The sequence below is a fragment of the Haplochromis burtoni genome, unplaced genomic scaffold (genome assembly GCF_018398535.1).
Source record: "Haplochromis burtoni strain Fernald_Lab_line unplaced genomic scaffold, NCSU_Asbu1 Contig_249, whole genome shotgun sequence".
Classification (NCBI taxonomy): Eukaryota; Metazoa; Chordata; class Actinopteri; order Cichliformes; family Cichlidae; genus Haplochromis; species Haplochromis burtoni.
In genome coordinates this window covers 858,484-879,986 of record NW_024582610.1, presented here as the reverse complement: position 1 = coordinate 879,986, position 21,503 = coordinate 858,484, and the positions used below count along the sequence as shown (strand labels likewise).

General features: G+C 47.4%; 4 protein-coding genes across 4 annotated transcripts in view; 2 read left to right on the top strand and 2 right to left on the bottom strand.

The window, feature by feature from the left end:
* Positions 1-343, bottom strand: part of ovch1 (ovochymase 1) — a 28,517-nt gene extending 28,174 nt beyond the window's left edge. Inside the window, exon 1 of the mRNA XM_014338773.2 lies at positions 259-343. Within this exon, the coding sequence (XP_014194259.2) occupies positions 259-343 (85 nt within the window). The remainder of the gene's footprint in view (positions 1-258) is intronic.
* A 975-nt stretch (positions 344-1,318) lies between these two features.
* LOC121815605 lies at positions 1,319-3,041 on the bottom strand. Its single transcript, XM_042227205.1, has one exon. It carries the CDS (start codon positions 1,940-1,942, stop codon positions 1,319-1,321), a length of 624 nt encoding a protein of 207 aa, XP_042083139.1. The 5' UTR covers positions 1,943-3,041.
* Positions 3,042-3,385: 344 nt separating this feature from the next.
* Positions 3,386-7,821, top strand: parp12b (poly (ADP-ribose) polymerase family, member 12b; the record flags this gene model as incomplete). The annotated part of the gene is given in 7 exon segments (XM_005938362.3): positions 3,386-3,521; positions 5,080-5,344; positions 5,789-5,860; positions 6,505-6,631; positions 6,706-6,874; positions 6,981-7,101; positions 7,426-7,821. Coding segments are annotated over 7 exon segments (1,006 nt in total), but the record flags the coding sequence as incomplete, so codon positions are not given.
* Positions 7,822-8,640: 819 nt separating this feature from the next.
* On the top strand, positions 8,641-20,194 carry si:dkeyp-27e10.3 (UPF0606 protein KIAA1549). Its single transcript, XM_014338786.2, has 13 exons — positions 8,641-9,048; positions 11,539-11,747; positions 14,539-15,834; positions 15,928-16,010; positions 16,772-17,071; positions 17,144-17,330; positions 17,420-17,479; positions 17,593-17,744; positions 17,842-18,019; positions 18,112-18,296; positions 18,450-18,655; positions 18,950-19,077; positions 19,199-20,194. The coding sequence occupies exons 2-13, from the start codon at positions 11,600-11,602 to the stop codon at positions 19,285-19,287; spliced, it is 3,012 nt and encodes a 1,003-aa protein (XP_014194272.2). The 5' UTR covers positions 8,641-9,048; positions 11,539-11,599; the 3' UTR covers positions 19,288-20,194.
* Positions 20,195-21,503: the final 1,309 nt, after the last annotated feature.

Sequence of the window (21,503 nt, the reverse complement as noted above, 5' to 3'; positions counted from 1 at the left end):
GGCCTGTGTCTATGTTCTTGACATGTACTGCAGGACCTCACCTTGTCTTCAATGTCATTCTCCATATGCGGCCACCACATGTAACTTCTGGCCAGGCCCATCATTCGGCTCATTCCTGGGTGTGACTGATGTAGCTGTTCCAACAGGGGGCATCGACCTCGTTCTGGTATCACCACCCTCGCCCCCCACAGCACACACCCATCCTGCACACTCAGCTCCTGTTGTCTCTAGTGGGCCATCCCCTCAAAGCATACTCACGCACTCTGGAGAGTATGGGATCTTTGGTTGTCCATCTTTGCAGCTGCTCAGATGTCATCACGCCCTCCTGGTCCTGATCTACCATCAACACTTGGTCCTCAGCTGCCACCTCTTTAGGGAGGTTCTCTGGAAGAGGGAGACGACTCAGACCATCAGCATTACTGTTATTTTTGCCTTCTCTGTATTTAATGACATACTCAGGCTCTTAATAACACCGCCCATCGCATGATCCTCTGTGACGCCATCTGAGGGACGGCCTTCAACTCATGGAACAAACTTATCAATGGCTTATGATCCGTGATAATCATGAACTTCCTGCCGTACAGGTACTTATGAAAATACTGTACACCAAATATTACAGCCAATCCTCCTTTATCCAGCTGTGAGTAGTTCTTTTCTGCTGCATTCAGGGTACGCGATGCAAACCCAATGGGTTTTTCCTGACCATCTGGCATGCGGTGAGCTAGTACTGCTCCCACTCCATAGGGGGACGCATCGCAAGAAAGAATTAAATCCTTTTGCTCATCATAGTGTACCAATACACTGCTTGACTGCAACAGTTCCTTTGATTTGCAGAAAACCTTCTCCTGTGTTGGTCCCCAACACCATGGTTCCCCCTTTCTCAGAAGCTTGTGCAGTGGGGCCAACAGTGTGGACAAATTTGGCAAGAACTTATTATAGAAGTTCAACAACCCCAAATAAGCTTTGAGCTCTGTCACTGATTTTGGGGGTGGCGCCTCCTGCACTGCTTTCACTTTTGCTGGCACTGGATGTAAACCGGTCTTATCCACCCGATGTCCTAAAAATGTCACTTCCTTCTCCATGAATTGACATTTGCTCCTTTTTAAGTGCAGGCCCGCCTCCTCCAACCGCTGCAGCACTCCATCCAGTGTTTGAAGATGTTCTTTGTCATTCTTTCCCGTCAGGATGATGTCATCCAGATACACTGCGACATTGGTCAGACCTTGCAACACACTCTCCATGGTGCGCTGAAAAATGGCAGGACTTGAACTCACACCAAATGGCAACCTGGTGTATGTAAACAAACCCCTGTGTGTGTTCACTGTGACATACTTTCTAGATTCCTCATCAAGTACAACCTGTTGTATGCGTGACTCATATCTAACTTGGTGTATTTTTCTCCTCCCGCCAGCCCCGCTATCATGTCCTCCATTCGTGGAATGGGGTATTGTTCTACAGGCGACACCTTGTTAACAGTCAGTTTGTAGTCACCACAAATTCTGGCGCTGGAGTCTGGCTTTAGTATGGGTACAATGGGTGCGGCCCACTCTGAGAATTTCACTGGTTGGATGATCTTCTCCTCCAACAGTCTCTCCAGTTCCTGCTCCACTTTCTTTTTCATAGCAAACGGAACTGATCGGGGCTTATAGAAGCACGGTTTGGCATCACTGGCTACATGTATCTTTGCTGCAAACCCCTTCAGCGTTCCCAACTCATCCTTAAACACTGTTTCATGTCTGGCCAGTATCCGCTGTAAGGCATCATCTCTGCCTTCTATCTTATGTACAGGTTGCCAGTCTAATTGGAGGGCCTTAATCCATCCCCGACCCATCAAACTAGTTCCAGCCCCTTCAACCACCACCACATCCAGTGTTTTTTTTACTGTCTCTGAATTCCACCTGCACTTGGGCTGCTCCCCACACGGGTACCTTGTGGCCTCCATACGTTCTCAGTTTGATTCCACACTTGCTTACTTTGGGCGCCTTACTGCCTTCAAAAAGTTTTTTGAATGACTCCTTCGACATGATAGTGTAACCACAGCCTGTGTCTACTTCAAATGTCACATTCTGTCCATTTACTTTTAGCTTCTGTCTGATGGGTTCTTCCCTTGGGATGCTAATCTCCTCATGCACATTATACATAGTCACTCTTGCCTTTATGTGGTGCATTTCAGCTCCTTCTTCCTCACTCTCCACATTCTCCTCTTCCAAGAAATGGGCTTGTTTACCTTGTCTGCCACGCCCTCCTTTTTGTTCCATTTTCATTCGGCAGACCCTTTTTATGTGTCCCACCTTTCCACAGTTGTGGCATTTTTCTGAAACAAACCTGCAGTCCTTGGCCACATGATTTAGCCCTCCACATCTGTAGCACTTCCTGACAACCTGTTGTGACGTCGAGCCGCCCTCCTCCATCTTGTTCACTGCTCCTAATCCTTTAGTGAATCGCGACTGTTCCGTCATGCTCTTCAAATCCACAATGTCTCTGTTAGCAGCCTCCATTGCTTGAGCAAACTTCAGCGCCTTTTCAAATGTTAGCAAATCCTCTGCTAACAATCTGTGCTGTATTCTGTCGTCGCTTATTCCACATATTAAACGATCCCGCAGCATCACCGTCAGGGAGTCTCCAAAGTTACAGTCCTGTGCGAGCTTCCTCAGCTCCGCTACATAATCGCCCACACTTTCCTCCGGCCTTCTATTCCGTGTGTTAAACTTCCACCGCTGCACAATTTCACTCGGCTTAGGGTGAAAATGATTGTTCAATAATCCCACCAACTCAGCATAAGAACGATCCCCTGGCTTGACCGGACTGAGTAGGTTCCTAATCAGGGCATAGGTCTGTGCCTTCCATTTCCACAGTGTAACATCCAACCACCTGTGTAAAAAGCGAAATTCCCATGGTGTTGTTCAAAATGTGCTCTGGCACAATCATAACCATGGCTTGCTACTGAAAACAAGAAAAAAGCCGGTGTTGCTATGGGCTGAACCATTTGTTAATGGTGGAGGGGGGAACACTATGCAATATATTCAGTTTTAGCATTTATATTCACTGTAACTACGCTCAAACTGTTAGTGTTGTTTATTAAAATAAGATAGCATTGTCATATGCAAAACTGGGGTGGCACTTGGGGTGGCAAGGGATTATTTTAGGGTAGCACTTGCCACTAGGAAGTTTCACTTCCTACGTGTTTGCATCACCATGCTAACTGATTCTGCAGACGATCATCACAAACCAGCTTCAGACCTGAAAACACTCACCTGCTACAGCATGCACCACTGATCCATTATCTATCTGTCTGACTGATTGATTGACTGATGGACTGATTGGTTGATTGACTGGTATTGACAGCGGGGTGAGAGGAGCTGATGGTAAATGTACCTCCTCACAGGAAACCATGTCGATCATCCCACGACCTGCGGTCTGATCATAACTCCAGGCTGCTGAAAGAGTGCTCGCTGCAGCAGCTAAACGAGGACGAGCTCTTCCTGCTGCTGCTGCTCAACGACCCGGCGCTGCTGCCCGAGGTAACGCCCACACCTCACTCACCTGACGTCACAGGCTGTTCCTCAGGAGACGTGCTCAGTGTTAGCAGATGAAACGACTCTGCCCTTTACACAAGAAACGCAACTGTGCACAGATTCGTGGGACGCTCCTGAAGAAAAAAAAAGTGAATAAGAAAGTGATGAGACGCAGCATGTATGAGATCACCATGGCAACAGACACCATTTGTTTGCCTCACATGAGGACACAGAGCTTCTTTAGTCACGTAACATCCACGGAAGAAGAAACTGAAACTGAAAGTAAAACAAAAAAAACAAAAATCAAAAATCAAAAATGAAAATCGAAAGTTGGACATGACCGAGGATCTTCAGGTAACCAGAAACTAATGCAGGGGGGTCATTTTACACAGCGGGCCACATAAAGCGAACTTTGACCTTTTAAGTGGGTTGGACCAGTGAAACTTTTGTCAGTGTTCTCAGCAGGGCTGAAGACCCGACTCCCGCGTACTGACCCGCCTTTCCCTGTTAATGCCCTACCTGGCCCCCCTGGCAAAACTTTGCTAGACCCGCCCCTGCACAGTTACCAGCTGTCAGCTATGTAGAACAAGATCCTGGTGTTATTTGCCTCTCAGAAACAGTTCATAACTTCCCTTCAAATCATTCCTGTCACCTAAAAGGTAAACCTGTTTCTCCACCACCTGTTCAACTCTGATGATTCAGTAAGGACATCTCCTGGTTTCATCTTCACCACATATCCAAACCAGCAGCTGTTACAGCTGTGGCTCCAACAAACATCAGCTGATACTAGAAATTAATATTAAATAAATTCTAACAACAGCTGATCAAGCTTAAACGTGCTGCTGTTGTTTAGCGCAACATCTGGTGGTTTCCTCTTTCTGGTGCAAAGTGGGCCAAACAGGTGGGCCAAAGAGAGATGAGACTTGAGACAGAAAAGCCAATCAGCTGATCATTGATCAGTTTCATGGTTGAAGTAGCAACATGAGAGGGAAGGGGAGAGAATGAGAGAAGAAGAGGCAGCTGACAGCGTAAAGACAGTATAACTCCAGCGTTGTCTCTTTTTTCATTCTAGCTGAAGTACGGGACAAATCGCGTTCCTTTTCACCGCAATACGGATGTATTGTAATTGGTCCAGCCCAGAGTAGATCATGACTAATTGGCCAATCCACCACCTTCCATTGTTTATACCGTTACAAAACAAACAAACAACCCAAAACAAACATCGGCCCATTAAAAGCGAGAAATCACCATCCACCCATCGGGCAAATGGAATGCCCGATGGCCAGTCCAGCTGTGACTGGCATATGAATGTATCTCACGGGCTGTAAGTTTGACAACCCTTACTCTAATCATTTATGTATCCTATTTAGCCGAGTCTGCATTTACTTCATCACTTCAACATTTGTGACGTTTGTGACAAACACTGCTTTTAAGGGACTTTCAGTAAAAATGTGATTGACAGCTGGATCCTTAAAAAAATCACACACACTCTCTCTAACCCAATCATGAAGGCTCTGTATGTTTTCTCTCTCTCTCTCTCGCTCTCGCTCGCTCGCTCGCTCAGGTGTGTGTGCACTATAACAAAGGCTCGGGGCCTCACGGCTGCTGTAGTTTCCAGGGCGACTGCACCAAAGTGCACCTGTGCCAGCACTTCGTGCAGGGCGACTGCATCTTTGGAAAAAAGTGCAAACGGTTGCATGCCGTTGACGAGCGCGGCCGCCACATGCTGGAGGAGAGAGGACTGAGCTGTGACATCATCCACAACCTGCCTTCCATCTACAGCAACATCCACCAGCTCAGAGCGGCCTCCACCTCCACCACCTCCATGGGTGAGACTGAAGCCTGAAACAGAACCTGCTGATCCTGAGAACCTTGACCGTCTAATCACTGTGAGGATAGAGGAGGAAACCTGCAGATCAGGAAAAGTCAGATCAGTATTAGAAATCTGCTCCATAAAGAGGAGAAAATAATTCCATAAATATGGAAGAAAAAAAGCCTTTTATACAAGCGAATACTGCCTCACAGACACAACAATGTCTCCTCACTGAAGTCATAATTGCCAAAAATATAAATAATGTTACGAAGCTGGTGTTTCAGTGTGATAATCTGATAATGCTACACAAATATGAGGAGGTTATCCATAAACATGACACAAGATTCAGATTTCATACATGGCGTTCAGTGTCTATGTGTGTGTTATTACCTGATTACATGTTACTGACGTGAACACAAGGAGGAGCTCTGTACCCTGACTTCGGCTCTTTATGTTTCAGACATTGTTCCTGAGCCGTCTCACCCTCTGGAGATCTGCCTGCACTTCTTCAGGAACAGCTGCAAGTTTCAGGGTGAGTTCTCCTACTTTCTTCATGCGAGGATCTGATTGGCTGAGAGGAAACGGCACACAGGAAGTCTCTTTCAGCCTCCCGCTGTGCACTTAGTCGTGTGCATCCAGTAGGTGGCAGCACAGGGTAGAAGTACAGACTCCAACATGAAGCTGACTCACTCTTTATAAATAAAGATTTATTTGTTTTCTCACTAAAACCTAAAATATTTTTCGTGCCTTGCTGGCATCTGATTGGTTTCTCTGGAAACGTACAGTTTAAAATATCAAATTTTCTTTTATTTAATCTTCTTCAGTGCAAATATTTAATGTATATACATGACATCATGTTCAAAAGAGTTGAAGTTTATAAATTATAATTTATTCAAATTTGTCTTCCTAGATAACGTTTTCTGTCAAATCTGCCAGTGGGGAAAAAATGTATTATTTTGTTATCATTGTTTTGATTTCCTTTATTTTTCATCTGTACAGTCCTGTTTGATTGTGTTATTTATTTTTAATTATTAATATTTTATTATTAATATCATTTTTGTTATTTTGTGATTGTATGATTGTGTGATTTTTATGATTTCCTGCTGGTTGCGCTGAGTTTTCTGTGGGCGTGTTCGTGCTCATTGGCCTCGCCTCAGTCTTTCGGTCTCTCTGCAGACTCGTGCCTGCAGGTGCACTTCCACCTGCCGTATAAGTGGGAGGTTCTAGATGGCAGCACCTGGACGGAGCTGCAGAACATGGAGGACATTGAGCGAGACTTCTGCGACCCGTCCAGGACTGAGAGGTCAGAGGTCACAATGAGTGCAAGTTGTTGATGTTTTTCATGCATCAGCCACTCACAGCTGCCATGTTTTTCAGCGCTGGTGTTCAGACCATCGACTTCATCACGATGACTCGAGGGATGCAGCCTGTTCGCCGTCTCTCCACAGTTTCCTCCGTGAAGAAGCCGTTATACTACACACTGACCACCAAATGGCTGTGGTACTACAAGGGGGACCGTGGGAACTGGGTGGAATATGGAGAGTTGGTGAGTTGGAGCACCTTTAGGATCACTGTGTGGGAGCGAGCTGTAGAGGAATACAGAAAATGTTTATTTAGCTCCAGGTCTGATGTCTGTCTCGTACGTCCTTCAGGATGAGAAGCTGCGCTCCACATCGGAGACATCCTGCACTCTGGAGAAGAAGTACCTGTCTGACAGAAGAGCTGAAGTCAGAGTGGTGAAAGGCTACAGAGAGTACATCATCAGCTTCAAAGGTACTACTTCCTGTCACCTGCATCCCAGGTGTAACTGTGAGTTAATGAAGTGGTCAGGTTAGGCCCAGAACAAGTCCAGCATCCCTCCATGTGGGGACTCACAGTTCCACAGTGAGTGCCACAGTCAGGGCAGGAAAGTCAGAGGTGACGATTCCAACAGAAACTTCCAGAATCCCAGAATGAAGTTTTGGGAATGTCCCAGACACAATGGCATGCCCTGATTCAGCACATAGACACATCCCAGCCTTTAGGCTTCAGGTCCCAGTGTGTTCCTCTGTTACCGCTTCCTGATGGTGTCTAAGCATGTTCTCTATCTCTCTGCAGACATGTACCAGAGGAACCACAAGCACAACACCAAGAGGAAAGTCCGCCGTCGCCCTCGCTTCGTCTCCCGGGAGGAGGTGGAGAGGCAGGTGCCGGTGTTAGGAAGTCAAATGTGACCCGATTATGTTGACTGGACCAGGCTGGGTGCCTTATCACAGTAGCAGGTGCTGCTGCTCAAGATTTCATCACTTCCTGGACGTCTGTAAATGATTACTGATGCATTCACTGAGCATGTTAACCACTTCTATTATTTTCTGCTTCTCTGCGTGTATGTGCCTGTGTGGGGGAAATTTATTCTACCTGTATTTCTATTTTTGTATGGGCTTTAGGCAATATAAAGCACCTTGAGGTCACTGTTGTTAATTTGGTGCTGTAAATAAAATGGAGTGATTCTTACTGGAGCCTTTTATTAATATCTTTAGTTTGAGCTCTGTGGCTCTCTCAGCTGCAGGACGATCTGGTGTCAGAGACTCTGAGTCTACCTTTCTTTTTATTTGGTGTCCTCATCCATAATTTCCTTAAACCAACAGTTTGAAAATTGAGTCATGTGATCACAGAATCCTGGTGACCCCTCACAGACCCAAAGAAACGGCCGCGATCGTTAACTGAACTAAATATGAAACGTTACTGCAGACTCAAACTTCAGCACAGACAGGAACGCCCGTGACGTCGGTCCGTTCAGAGCAGGCTTCCTCTATTATGGCTGCACTGTTCTCGAGTATCAGCTGTTCTCTGTAGGAGTGCTCAGTTCATCTTTAAGGTGAAAATACGGAGGGTGACCTTCAACAGAAACAGCAGCATTCAAATAAACTGGTTGGTATCTTAATCTTTTCCAGTCTAACTGACCAATCAGAGCACTTTATTACTCACATTCACACACCTGAATTAAGTCAGCTGTTACCAAACACACACGCAGAGCCCAATAACTGACCACGGGATTCAAACCCACAACCTTCCTGCTAACCAGTGCACCGCTGTGCCCGTGGCCCAGGTCTGCATGAAGCATAAAAACATGAGCAGAGTCTGTGCGTTTGTGTGTGTGTGTGTGTGTGTGCGCGAGTGTGTGTGTGTGTGTGTGCGTGCGAAGAGAGAGAGCAGAGCGAGAGAGAGAGAGCGAGAGAGCGAGAGAGAGAGAGTGTGTGCGTGCGTGCGAGAGAGAGAGAGAGCGAGAGAGAGAGAGAGAGTGTGTGTGCGTGCGTGCGAGAGAGAGAGAGAGCGTGTGTGTGTTTTTGTTGGCTTCATAAAATAAAAGCTGAGCAGTTCTCTGCTGTTTCATTTTCATGGTCAGATCCGGCTGTCCTGGCCCTGTGCCGGTGCCGGTGCGGGTTCAAATAACGGTCCGTGTGTGAGAAGAAGCGCTTTGACTTGCAGGTCGGGTCAGATGATGCTGGGAGGGGCCGGCTGGACTGGTACCGGGACCGGACGCGCTGTGAATGTGACGGGTTCGGACAGCACAGACACCACCGGGCGGTGGAGGCTGATTGCTGCTGTTTCCGAGGAGGAGAAGAGGAGGAGGTGTGATTCTGCGGGGACTCTCCGCCTCCTTCTTCTTCCCCACGCAGGGAGCGCGCTGCGCGGCTTGGAGAGGCGTGACGCGCCCGAACCGCATCTCCAGGATGGCAGGTAGGTCTCCGCCGTGGCAGAGACTCAGTGAGAATAGCCCGGCTCGGCTCGGCCCGGCCCGGCCCGGCTTGCAGTCTGAATGTGATCCCGGGTCTGCGGCTCTGTGTGTCCGCGGCCGCTATAAGAAGCGAGGCTCCTTAAGCCGTGCACCGGAGGCAGCGTCGTCCTCACGGTAAACTGGGCCGTGCCGGACCGGACCGGAGCGTGCCGGGGGAAGGGGGAGGGGGGCATATCAGCCCCAGACACGAACATGCGGGGCGGATGCAGCCTCCACCTCGCGGACTCGGCGGGCGGGTGGAGGCTGTTAGCATCTGTCCGATAATGGGGTCAATCTGAGAGGAGGCCGAGCCGGGCCAGACCGGCAGAGGAGTGAGTGTTCTGGAAACGGAGCCGAGCAGAGCACAAAAACCCGGACTGACAGAGAATATACCAACCTGTCACTTTATTAGGCACAGTTGTGAAAGCCGGTCAGACAAACAGCTGGATACCTTTTAAATATTCACCGTCACGTATTTGTGGTTTCACTTATTGATCGATGGTTGATTTATTGACTGATTGATCATTTTTGAAGGTTCTTTATGCAAACACGTGAAATCCTTCAAACCGACATTTTCATGTTTTGCGCAAACAGAAAAATCCCCGCAGGTGGAGGCGAGCCTGAAGCCTCCTGCTTCAGCCGCACACCCTCGTAGGCTCCGGGGTCTGGGACAGTGACCCATTTGTAATCGTGCTCTGCAGAGAAAGCAGAGCTCCCTTTTTGCTCGGTAATGAGGGGCTGTGAGGAGCAGCAGGGATCACGTGACACTGCGTGTAATCTCTTTATTAATATTACCTGAGAGCTGTCCTCAGCTCAGCCTGGTTACGATGAGCTGACTCACAGGGAAGTGCTGATGTTAAAGTTGAGACGAGATCAGAAATATGTGCAGATTAAAGCCCCGCTAGCCTTCATCACAAACCTGGACAATGAAGTAATAAGTCAGTGGTCCAGATGCTCCACCCGCAGGTTGGAGCAGGTCTTCATCATCTTCACAGAGAAAGTGTTTCAGGTTCAGAGTTAGACTGTAGCCTAAGCCTAGATGTTCTGGGTTTATGTCCTCCACCCTTCCAGAATGAAGGATGTGAAGCTGCTGAAATCAGGTGATTCGGGTGTGAGGGTCCAGCAGCACGTACATGTTTAACTGACCTTCTGATGGTGTGGCAGCCCTGATCCTGACCCCGCTCTGCATGCTGTCAGAAATGTCAGCTGTGATCTTCATTCAGACCTGAGCTGCTCTCGAAGCAACATCAAAGCATTTTTAGCGCTCCGTGTTTCAGTTTCAGAGGGGTTTTATCCAGGCTGAACAGCCCCAGTTTAAGGTACCTAATTCTTTACGAGTACAGTTTGAAATATTAGACTAACATCATTCTGTGTCTTTGTTGTCCCGTCCATCCACCCGACCTCCTCCCTGCAGCCTTCAGCACCAAGAACACCCTAAAACCAAATGAATGAGCATGTTCCACAGTCTTTAGGTCGTGGGTTTGTCATGGGGTGGCTTTAGACGTTTTCATGCTGTCCTCCAAAATAAGACATCAGGACACCAAGCACCAAGCACTTCCACCACTAGAGGGCACAGTCACAGTAAAATGTTTGCTGCAGGGTCTATAGCACGTAAAAACCTTCAGATCCTTTAAGCAGAGGATTTTGGGGGATTTTACCCCTGAACCGTAAAAGTCCGATGGGGTATGTCGTCATGGCACTGGGGGGCAGCGAGGACACCCAAGTTTGTAAATGTAATAACTCAAGAATGAGGTGATGTAGGAGTTTGTTTATGACATACGTGCATCTACTTGGAGTCTTTTGAGTCTTTGCTGCAAGTCTTTGTCTGTTTTCAAAGCAGCACGTCTGCTTCACAATGAATGCTTCTACAGCACCGCCTGTCCCTGGGTTCCTACTTTTTCACTGCTTCAGAGTCTTCTCAGCTTCTTGCTGGACTGTAATGAGGCACTTTAGTGTTTTTCTTTCATCACCTTTACCTTTGCAGCAAAGCTCTCACAGACGGTGTGCATCGAGAATATTGGTCTCTCTCCTATCTGACAGTGTCAGTCCATAAACACTGGTTTCAGCATCAGACCTAAACATCCACAGCAGGCCAGCTGTAGTCTGAGTTGGAGCAGGGAGGAGGTCAGGGTGGATGGAAGGGTATCAGAACTTGCTGGGACTTTAGTTCGGAGACAAAAGCTAATGCGTCAGGCTGATAGTTAGATTTGTTATTTCAAACTTTGATGAATTGTTTCAACTATGAACCTTCCCATCAGAGGGTCACACACTACTCCACACAACTTTACAGCCTTTATTTTTAAAGTAACTAACGATGAAGGTAAAAAAGAGTTTTAGCTGAATCTTTCCTGATCCGTTTGATGATGTCATCATCCAGCAGGAGAATGTTCTCCTGTGCTCGGTGAGAACCCTGCAGGACACACATTTTCTGACTGCTGTTCTATGCTACTCAGGTCCTCCTGAGGGGCCTTCGGCTCTTTGTAGCGGGACCGCACCGCCGGTCCTTTGAGGACGATGGACGCTGTGACCTCGCCAGGCCCCAGCTCCAGCACCAGGACCAGGATGGAACGCAGAACCTCGGCCTGCAGACAAACACTAGGTGTGGTCCTGCTGGTGGCTGGCACATTGGTTTCCATGGTGACCTCAAGTTCACCTGCTGCAGGTAACCTTGCTAGGTGCTGTTAGCTGTTAATGTTGACCTCTGACCTCTGAGCCATCTGTACACAGCAGGAAATGAACATGGACTTCCTCAAAAGGACTGCAGTGCAGGAATCTTCTTCTGAGTCTCATTTTAGCTCCATATTGTCATCCTCCCACATTACTGACTCACGCACACACAGAGTCACATGACCTGCTGATGTCAGACTGTGGAGGTTTACACTGACATCAGCTGATCAGATGTAGGCAGCAGGAAGCTGCTTCATCACAAACAGCTCTCAGAGGTCAGCTGGTTGTGACTGTGTTGGTGTGATGTCATTTTTAGTCCTGAAACGTCACTTGACATTTCAGGACTTGTGTTAGAGATGACAGATTCGGGGAGTGTGTGTTTATTATAGCGCCCTCTGTGGATCACATGTTGCATTATGGATGTCAGATTTCAACCCATGGCTGTGTTTTAATTCAGACTGAAGATGAGTTTGTCCAACCTGATGAAGACGTAGAAACTTGTTTCAGTGCACTGAAAGAAAAACCACAAACATCACATGGTCATACATCCACAATGAAATGTAGCTCAATTCCCTGGGCTAATTTTTTTATTCTCCACCTGCTCTTCTATAGAGCACCTGTGCCATGAGACGTCAGAGCTACGCAGATGTGAAATAAAACAGATGTGAGAGCTCAGCAAGCACATAATGAACGCTTAGTGAATAAAAAACTGTAAATAAACAAAGTGAAGTGGGAAGCCTGAGATGGTCTAAGCATGGGCAGAGGATGAAGATGGAGGAGAAAAGGAACACCTCAGAGGAGGTTCATAGATGTAGTGAAGGAGGACTGCTGAGTTGTCAGTGTGAGAGGAGGATGCTGGGAGATGGAGGCAGATGATCCACTTTGGCACCCCCTAATGGAAGCAGGTGAAAGAAGAATAAGGTTTACTGCTGAGGAGATTATCTATAATACTATCGTGTCATATTTGAGTAGATTTATATTTTAGACTGCAAATCAGAAGGACCCAACGCTTTAAAATAAATGTGATGGAGTACAGAAGCAGATGTGCTGCCATAAAACACCTCAGCCACAGCTGTTCTGTGAGGGCACCTCAGAGTCAGGAATAACAGGAGATGTTTCTCAGAGCTGAGAGCAGTAAATACAGGAGCTCAGATAAATGCAGGTTAGCAGTTAGCCTAGTGCATCAATCTGAAGAGATTCTTTATAATTAAAAAATGATAAATATTTTCTGCATCTATCGATCTATCAGTCTGTCTGTCTGTGTGTGAGAGGGCGTCGTCTCCTGAATACCAATGACTCGTCTCTGTTCTGCATGTGATGCTGCCGCAAAGCACGGCGTCACCACGGCAACAAGGCCAAGACCAGATGAAAGAGACCCAGTCAAGGCTGTGTGTGTGTGTGTGTGTGTGTGTGCGTACGTCATAAAGACAAATGGTTTTAAAGAGACTGCAAGGGAGGAAAAAGAGGAGTGTGTTTCTGCTGTGTGAATGAATGCTGTTAAGAAGCTGAACCAGCTCGGTCTCATTAAGGTGATCTGTGTTTGTGACGCTTTGTCATTTCAGAGTTTATTCTTTATATTGTGCTGTGATCAGTTTCAAATCATAATTCAAAAATACTAATATGTTTGTAAAAACGAGTGTGCCACTGGCAGAGGTCAAAAGAAATGAAGTGCAAATACTTCATTACTGTACTTACTTACAGATTTTAGGTATCTGCACATTTTTTTTCCTGACGACTTTTACTCCCTACATTTTAAATAAGTATCTGAGATTTCTATTCCTTACATTTTCAAAACAGGCTCATTAGTTTCGGTTTACAGCCCTTTCTTTGAGCTGCTGTATTTCACAGGGAGAGAAAAGAAAGCTTAAAGGTTTTTGCATCAGATATTGGGTTTGTACATGTGAAATTATGTTTCTTCATATTGTGAATCATGCTGCTAAACAAACTGAGGTAGACTTAACTGAGTTATTTAAAGGCTGCATGAAAATCCTCTGCAAGTTAGTGCAGGATAAGCAGGTTAGTTTGCTGAACTGTGATGGATTTAAAGTAGAAAACAATGATATAAACGATATAAAGACAGCATAAACAGTGTACTGTCAGTGTATGGAAATCAGCCAGAACAACTCATGAAACATCTGCTCACATCTGGTTGAATTCAGGTGTGTAAACCCGCAAAGAGCAGCAGGTCAGCTGATCACAGCCTGTACATTAAGAAAATCTACTGGAGCTCTCAGTAGAAAGTATTGTGAGTTCGATTTTTTTCCTCACACTGAGCCACTAAAACTGATTTTTTAGTGTTCCCCCACCTGCTGAATCCACTTTAACCCGTGACTGTAGTCATTTCCTGTTTAGAGCAAAGTCACCCTCTACAATGCAGGCACCAGAAAACAGATATATTTTTTATTTTCCTTCTTTTTGTTCAGATTAAAGCTGACTGCAAAAACAGACTAAAGTTTGTGTTCCCATCTACAGATACTATTTTACCTTTATGTTAATATAGCACAAAGTTCAGTTAGATTTGCACAAAAATAGAAACGTCCTCCATAGATCTGCTTTTACTTTCTTACTTTTTACTTAGGTTTATTCAGGGTCCCTAGGTTCTTACCAGTCCTCAGGTTTATTCGGGTCTTCAGGGTCTTCAGATTTGTTCATGTTTATCAGTTTCTTTCAGGGTCCTTCAGGTTTATTCCCTCGTGTTTGGTAACAATGTGGTTATGGCACACGCTCACTCTTTAGGTATAATGTTGAGCTTTTAAATTCACGACTTCTGTCCTTCTGGCCCACAGTTGTGCTGGAATTCAACAGAACGACTGATTCTTCGTCACATCCGTTATCACCATCATCATCCTCCACCTCTTCTAGACCCTCACCTCCCAGCCACCCCTCAGACTCTGGATACCACAGTAACGGTGGTGGTGCAGGCTCAGCAGAGGACCCAGACTCTGGTGCTCAGGGGATCCACCTCCTCCTGAGACCTCCAGACCTCCTGTCCCCCAGTCTACCTCCACCACTTCCCCCACATAGCCAGCCCACCCTCACTCCTCCTCCCCCCTGGGAACAGGGGCCCTCACTGGAGGAGGCCTGGGGGTCTGGGGACTACCTGGAGACTCTGTCCTTCATGGTACCTGAAGGTGACGAGATGGCCCTCGCCACGCCACTGCCCAGCCACCCCTATGATGGGGACAATGGGGGGGACTGGGTCTCTTATGACACCTCCTTTCCTGCTCGCCCCACCCTCTCACTGTCATCCAAACTTCCCCTCTCCCCCTCCTCCTCAACCCCCAACATTCCCCTTCACACTCAGCCTGCCCATCCGGATGTCTTCCCCACCTGGGATGAGGACTATGACTTGGAGGACATGATCCCACTGGAGCCGACGGAGTTGCTGCTGCCTGACATGAACAGTCTGGAGTACTACACAAACCTGTTGGCTCGGGAGAGGGAGAAGGAGAGGGAGAGGGAGAGGGAGAGGGAGAAGGAGAAGGAGAAGGAGAGGGAAAAGGTAAATGAGAACGACTCCAAACCTGTCCTTACACCTACAGCAACACACACCCACCATCCTCCTTCTACCCCATCCTCGAGCCCCATTGCTCCTCTAGGATTGGAGCCTAAGCATCCCCCAAGACAGCCCACACCTCCCCTCATCCTTACACCTATCCTCACAGGTGAGGAGAAGACACCTGCTCCATCAGCCACCCCCAAGATCCCTTCCACCCCTACTGCTCTTGCTCCAAAACACAAAGACTATGTCTCGGTCCCAAGCAGGCACCCTTCCCGACCCCCGTCCAACACCACCAGCTGGGTGCCTCCCCCTCCACCGCTGGGACCCCCCACCCGCCCTGAGAGGCCAGAGAGGCCCACAGTGGTCACTGAGATGCCAGCAAAGGCTCCTCCCACCAAGGCTGCAACCACTACTAAGGCTACCACGACAACAACCACCGCCATCATCACCACCACCCAAATCACAGCCATCAGCCTGACCAGAGCCCCTCCAGTCACCACACCCAGAGTGGCCCAGACACCACCCACCAGACAATACCTGTGCAATGTCACCAAGCCAGAAATGTACCTGGTCAGAGTAGGTAAGAGTCTTAGAAGGTCATGTGACCGTACCTCCAGGTGCTGCACATGTTCTGTCTAATCACTGATGTCTTCCATGTTTGTGTGCCCTGCAGTCAGCTCCAAAGGCTCGTCTGCTGGTTTCAGTCAGGTCCGAGATCTTCTGAAAAAAGACTTCAACCGCTCAGTGGAGCTGCAGGTACAAACAGAATCGCTGCTTCTCAGATCTGCATGATTCCGTCCTGCTGATGCTGACTGTGGTTTCCCCTCACAGTCAAGCTCCTGCTTCACAGACTTCACATGAAACAGGCTAATCCCAGCCCGTCCTCTAATGTTCTCGCTCTGAAGTGTTTGTTTTTAGCTCATTCGGCTGCAGTCACAAGAATCACTACTCTATCTGCAGTACTGGTCAGAATTTAGTCAAACACACAGACAATGATCGGCTAATATTTGTCTTTCTCACTGGATTTTCTTCCTCATTAGTTTGTCCAAAGCAACCAACCAATGACCAGAGACTGATCTCTGTGTGTTACTGTGTCACTGACGTTCTGGTTCATGCTTATGTGGAGTTTGCGTTGTGCTGGGAGCCAGTCATTTATTAACTTTGTAATAGTGAACTCTGTTTCTAAGCTAATGTTAGCTTGTTGTTTACTGGGAGCAGAGGCATCGAGACACTTGGAGTATAAACCTGACATCCTTTAGATTTTAGTCTTTCACATAGAAATCAGTCCATAGACTGTTAGAGGCAGCAGGAGAAGGTCCAAGCTTTTAAATTACACAAAAATCAATAAAAACCATTTAATCCATGAAAATATGCCATCTGATGCATACTTTTCTTTATTTTTTTAAATGCCTTCTCTTTCAATTATTCATTTACTTTACTGAATCCTTATTAGATATTAAGCTAAACTTAAAAATTGTTAATAACTTTCCACTCTCCCCTGGTTGTTTCCTTTTCAGTTCCTAAGAACTCCATCCAGTTTTGCCTTTCGCGTTGTGTCGGGACCGCTGATCTTCACTGCCATGTCCGTCATCAATGCCCTCCGCCGACCGCCGCCACGCTTCGGCCCCATTCCCACAGTTTCACCACTGTACACCATACCTGACCTCAGGTATCAGATCCACTCTGTGCTGCAGTTTGTTCCCACTCATGTTGACATCCGAGTCTGCAACTTCAGTGAACGGGTGGAGAGAGGGCTCACCATGGCGTACGCAGAGACACGGAAGAGATTACATGAGGGAGGGAACGCCACCGTACAGGTGAGTTTGCTTCGTGTGTGGTCACCATTTAAAGCCGTTCGCTTTTCTAATTTCTTTTACTTCTTCACACAGTTGCTGAACATCACCATAAGCGTGGCCCGGCCAGCGGTGGAGCAGAAGGTTCCCGTCGACATCACGTTTGCGGTGCGGGATGGCCGGGGCTACCTGCCGGGGTCAGAGGTCAGTGAACACCTGAGGAAGCTCAGCCTGGTGGAGTTCAGCTTCTACGTGGGATTTCCTGCGCTGCAGATCGCTGAACGTACGAGACGATACACAAACCCATCACACGTCACAGTAAACATTAAACCGACAATATGTAAAGCGTTTTTATCAAACTTCTGTTAACAGCCTTTCACTACCCTGAGCTCAACACTTCACACCACCTGCGCTCCACCTGGGTCCGTACAGGTAAGAAACCCACTCTCTTCTTTTTTTTACATTTTGGTATGATGTTTTTGTACTGTGTGGATGATGGTATGTGTTAGCTTCGCTCTGACGAACTCCCCTTTGTGTGGTATCAGTCCTGCTGGGAGTTCAGGAGCAGCTGGTGGCTGAGAGAAGCTTTAAGGCTCGTCTGGAGAGACGCCTGGCTCTGCTGTTGGAGGAGGGACTGCAGGAAACCAGTAGGAGGCGCTGGAAGAGAGCCACAGCAGTGGGCAACAACAGTCTACAGGTACACGCACAAGGCAATGATGGCTGATGTAATGCCACCAGACAGAGGTGTGTGTACCTGTACAATGTGAATGTGCACTGAACCGGTTGTGTCTCAGGTGGTGCGGGTCTCCAGGCTGTCAGGGGCAGAGCGCCCTCTGGAGGTCTTTTACTTTGTGGAGGGTCCCGGTGGAGAGAGGGTCCCTGCTGAGGTGACCGCCGCCACTCTGAACCGTGTGGACCTTCAAAGGGCCGCCATTGTCCTTGGACACCGTGTGCAGAGACCGCTGGCCCAACGTGAGTCTAATGCTGAGTGTGTCCAAACTGCTTCTGATTGGTTCAGAAAGTGTCATATTGATAAAGTTTGATCTTTTTGATTCTGTTTCCAGCTGTGGAGACGATCTCTGTCCCTCCAGCTGAGACTCAGAGCAGCAGCATCTGGCTGATTGTCGGTGTTGTTGTCCCGGTTGTACTGGCCGTCTTCATCATCATCATCCTGTACTGGAAGCTCTGCGGTTCCGAGAAGCTTGAGTTCCAGCCGGACGCCATTAACACCATCCAGCAGAGGCAAAAGGTCAGAGGTCAACAAAAAGGACTTGCACTTTAAAATTAACAGGCGATGACACCTGGTGTTTTTCTGTCCTCTGCGTTTGCAATCTTAGGATTTTAGCCACCAACATGATGTTTTTGTTACCTTACTGACCCCCTGATCCATATCCTCTGTCAGCTTCAGGCTCCCAGCGTTAAAGGCTTCGACTTTGCAAAGCTTCACCTGGGTCAGCACAGTAAGGATGACATCATGGTGATCCAGGAGTCCGGTCCACTTCCTGCACCAGTAAAGGAAGCCACGCCCTCCGATGGCGGAGACCTCAACACCCCCAAATCCAAAGGATCATCCACCAAGGTGTCGCGGCCGAGCCGCCGCAGGGGGAGGTTAGAAATATGTTGTGACTTATTAAACAAACTTGTTAAAAAATATAGAATATGAACTTCACTGGCTCGTTGACATGATTATTTTTCATTCAGAGAAATCGTCGACATCGAACATTTTTACTGAAGTATCTCAAAATTTTACTTAATCCGGCAGCTGTGGCTACAATGTAGCTTGCCATCGCCAGTGTGTGAATGGGTGAATGACTGAATGTAGTGTGAAGCGCTTTGGGGTCCTTAGGGACTAGAAAAGCGCTATACAAATGCAGGCCATTTACCTGTTGTGTCCATTGTCAGGCTCAGCCCATCAGACGGCGACTCGTTAGGAAGCGACCAATCGAGCGGCAGGGAGTCAGCAGAAGAAAGCACCCGACCTGTGGCCACACCCAGCGAGGGGAAACAGCACAGGAAGACACCCAAAAATGGTGAGAGCCACAGTGACATAATCAGCTTTAGTATTTGTAATGAATAGGCTGTAAACAAAGGATGGAGGCTCTGCTCCGTTCAAACTTTGTCTTTTCTGTTTAATGCACTGCCTACTTGAAGGGAGGAGCAAAATGGGTACGTTACCATGCCAACACATTACCACCTTCTCACACACCGATCTCCAATCCACATTTCCTATCAACACGTGAAGCATTGCGATGCTGCAGAGACAAGAGCTCAACCTTTAAATTCACAGATTAAACAATAATAATAATTAATCTGTGACTGTGTCAAATCGATCCGTCTCCAGTAATCACAGTACCAGCGACAACAATACCTTAACTCATAAAGGGAAGAACAGGTCCTGGTTTATGAGGCGAGTCATCAGCAGTAAGCTAAATCTGAATACTGATCATCACTAAATGATGGAGCGAATTTTACTTTCCACTCTTACTTTATTAACTTCTCTTTTTTCTTATTCTTGTACACTTGGAATATACATGCTTGTTGTCTAAATGTTTATATTCAGACTTCTCTATAGTTTGAAGGTTATTTCTGGTAAAATAATTTCTCTGACAGTAACAAACACAACCCTGAGTAATGCTGAAGATCTGACCGCAGTTGTGGCTGAAGCATCGCTGCCCCTCTGTCAGCCTCCTGGATGTCCTCTGCATGTGACCTCTGACCTCTGTGCTGGGGGTCTTGGTCTGTCTGAGGGATTTCCCTCATTCTCTCTTTGTTTCTTCTGCTGCTTATTCTGGGAAAAAGTTTTTTTCTCCCACTTCATCATTATCCTTATCATCGCCATATTCATCTCCTTGTTGGTTGCTTGTCACTTTTTATCCTTCTGCAGTAACTGCAGCTCTGCACACATAAACACGTTTATTTCTGCTGTAAAGCTTTAACATGGAAGTCTATGGGACTGACCTACTGACTGAATGGGTTAAATGCAGAGAGGGATTTTCCCCACGGGGACCAATAAAGTACACCTTCTTCTACTCGCTCTGCAAGCTTTCAGTAGATGGTCACTGGTGAAATGCATCCTGGGAGTCTGAGCTTTCACTTCTCTGTTGGTCTTTAAGTCTCCTTTCACTTTTTTCTGTCCTCTGACCTCTCCTTCCACAGGTGCTCCATCAGGCAGCGGCCCGGACGAACTGCTGTCCTCGTCCTCCATCTTTGACCATGTGGACCGCCTGTCCCGCGGGTCATCTGACGGCACCCGTCGTCAGGCCAACAAGGTGCAGCTCATCGCCATGCAGCCACGTCCGAGCCCACCGCAGCCACATGCCCCATCACAGCCAAGCCCCTCCCTCACTGAAAAGGTCAACACAGAGGTGAGTTGACAACAAAAATACATCCAGTCACAGCTTGCCATGAGGTCATCATCATTAACTGTAGTCAACCGTCTCTGTTCCTGCAGGTGGCGCTGCGGCACAAGTCAGAGATCGAGCATCACCGGAACAAACTGCGACAGCGTGCTAAGAGGCGGGGCCAGTGCGAGTTTCCCTCCATGGATGACATCATGGACGCATTTGGAGATGGTCCAGTTCAGAGTGAGGCGGCACAGAGACTCTACAGCTCTGCCCACGACCACATGGACTGCATCCTGCAGGCCGATGATGCCTCACCCCCAACTCCCACCGACTCCAGGAAAAGGTCAGACCCTACCTGAGGTGAAAAAAGAATATTTCATTCTCCATGAACAACTGCTTCTGTGTGACTAAAGCGAAAGCTGACTCAATTCCCTCAAAGACAAACGTGTTCTCAGACTTCCTTGACGCATGCTCAGTCACACAGGTAAGGAAATCCCAGAAAGTTGATTCTGTTCATCTGGACATAGCATTACATTTGCATAATGACCAAAACTTGCAGCACTGATTTAATTGATTGTACAGTTTATAAGGTTGGGGGAACCTGCAGGCAGCAAAGACAGAAGAAGTGGATGATGATGAAATGTTTCTCTCACTGAAAACACTACATCCAGATGAATGGGACTGATGTCCTCAGAAGGACACATAGTCAATACTCTTGTCAGTCCTTCAGGGTTGGTGCATGTCTTTGATCCTATAGGTAATATTCATGAACATGACCTCAAAGGGTAGCCAGGGTGAAGAAGGTGTGCATTTTGGGAATCTTAGCATTTTATCCCTGCTCTTTGCAAATGATGTTGGTCTTGGAGGCTGTGTGGACAATAGCTGATTTTTCTCTTTGGGCTCGCGGACAAAAAGGGGAAGGTGGAGCTTGAGATGGACTGGTGGATTGGTGCTCCATGCAGGAGTTGTACCGTACTGCTGCTGTGAGGTTAAGAAAGAGAGCTTATCTCGAAGATGTCCGTTTCAACCTGACACAGGAGGAGCTCAGAATCGAGCCATGCTCCTTCTCATATTTAAGACATACCAACCGCATCCCTGTTAGCACCAAAGCT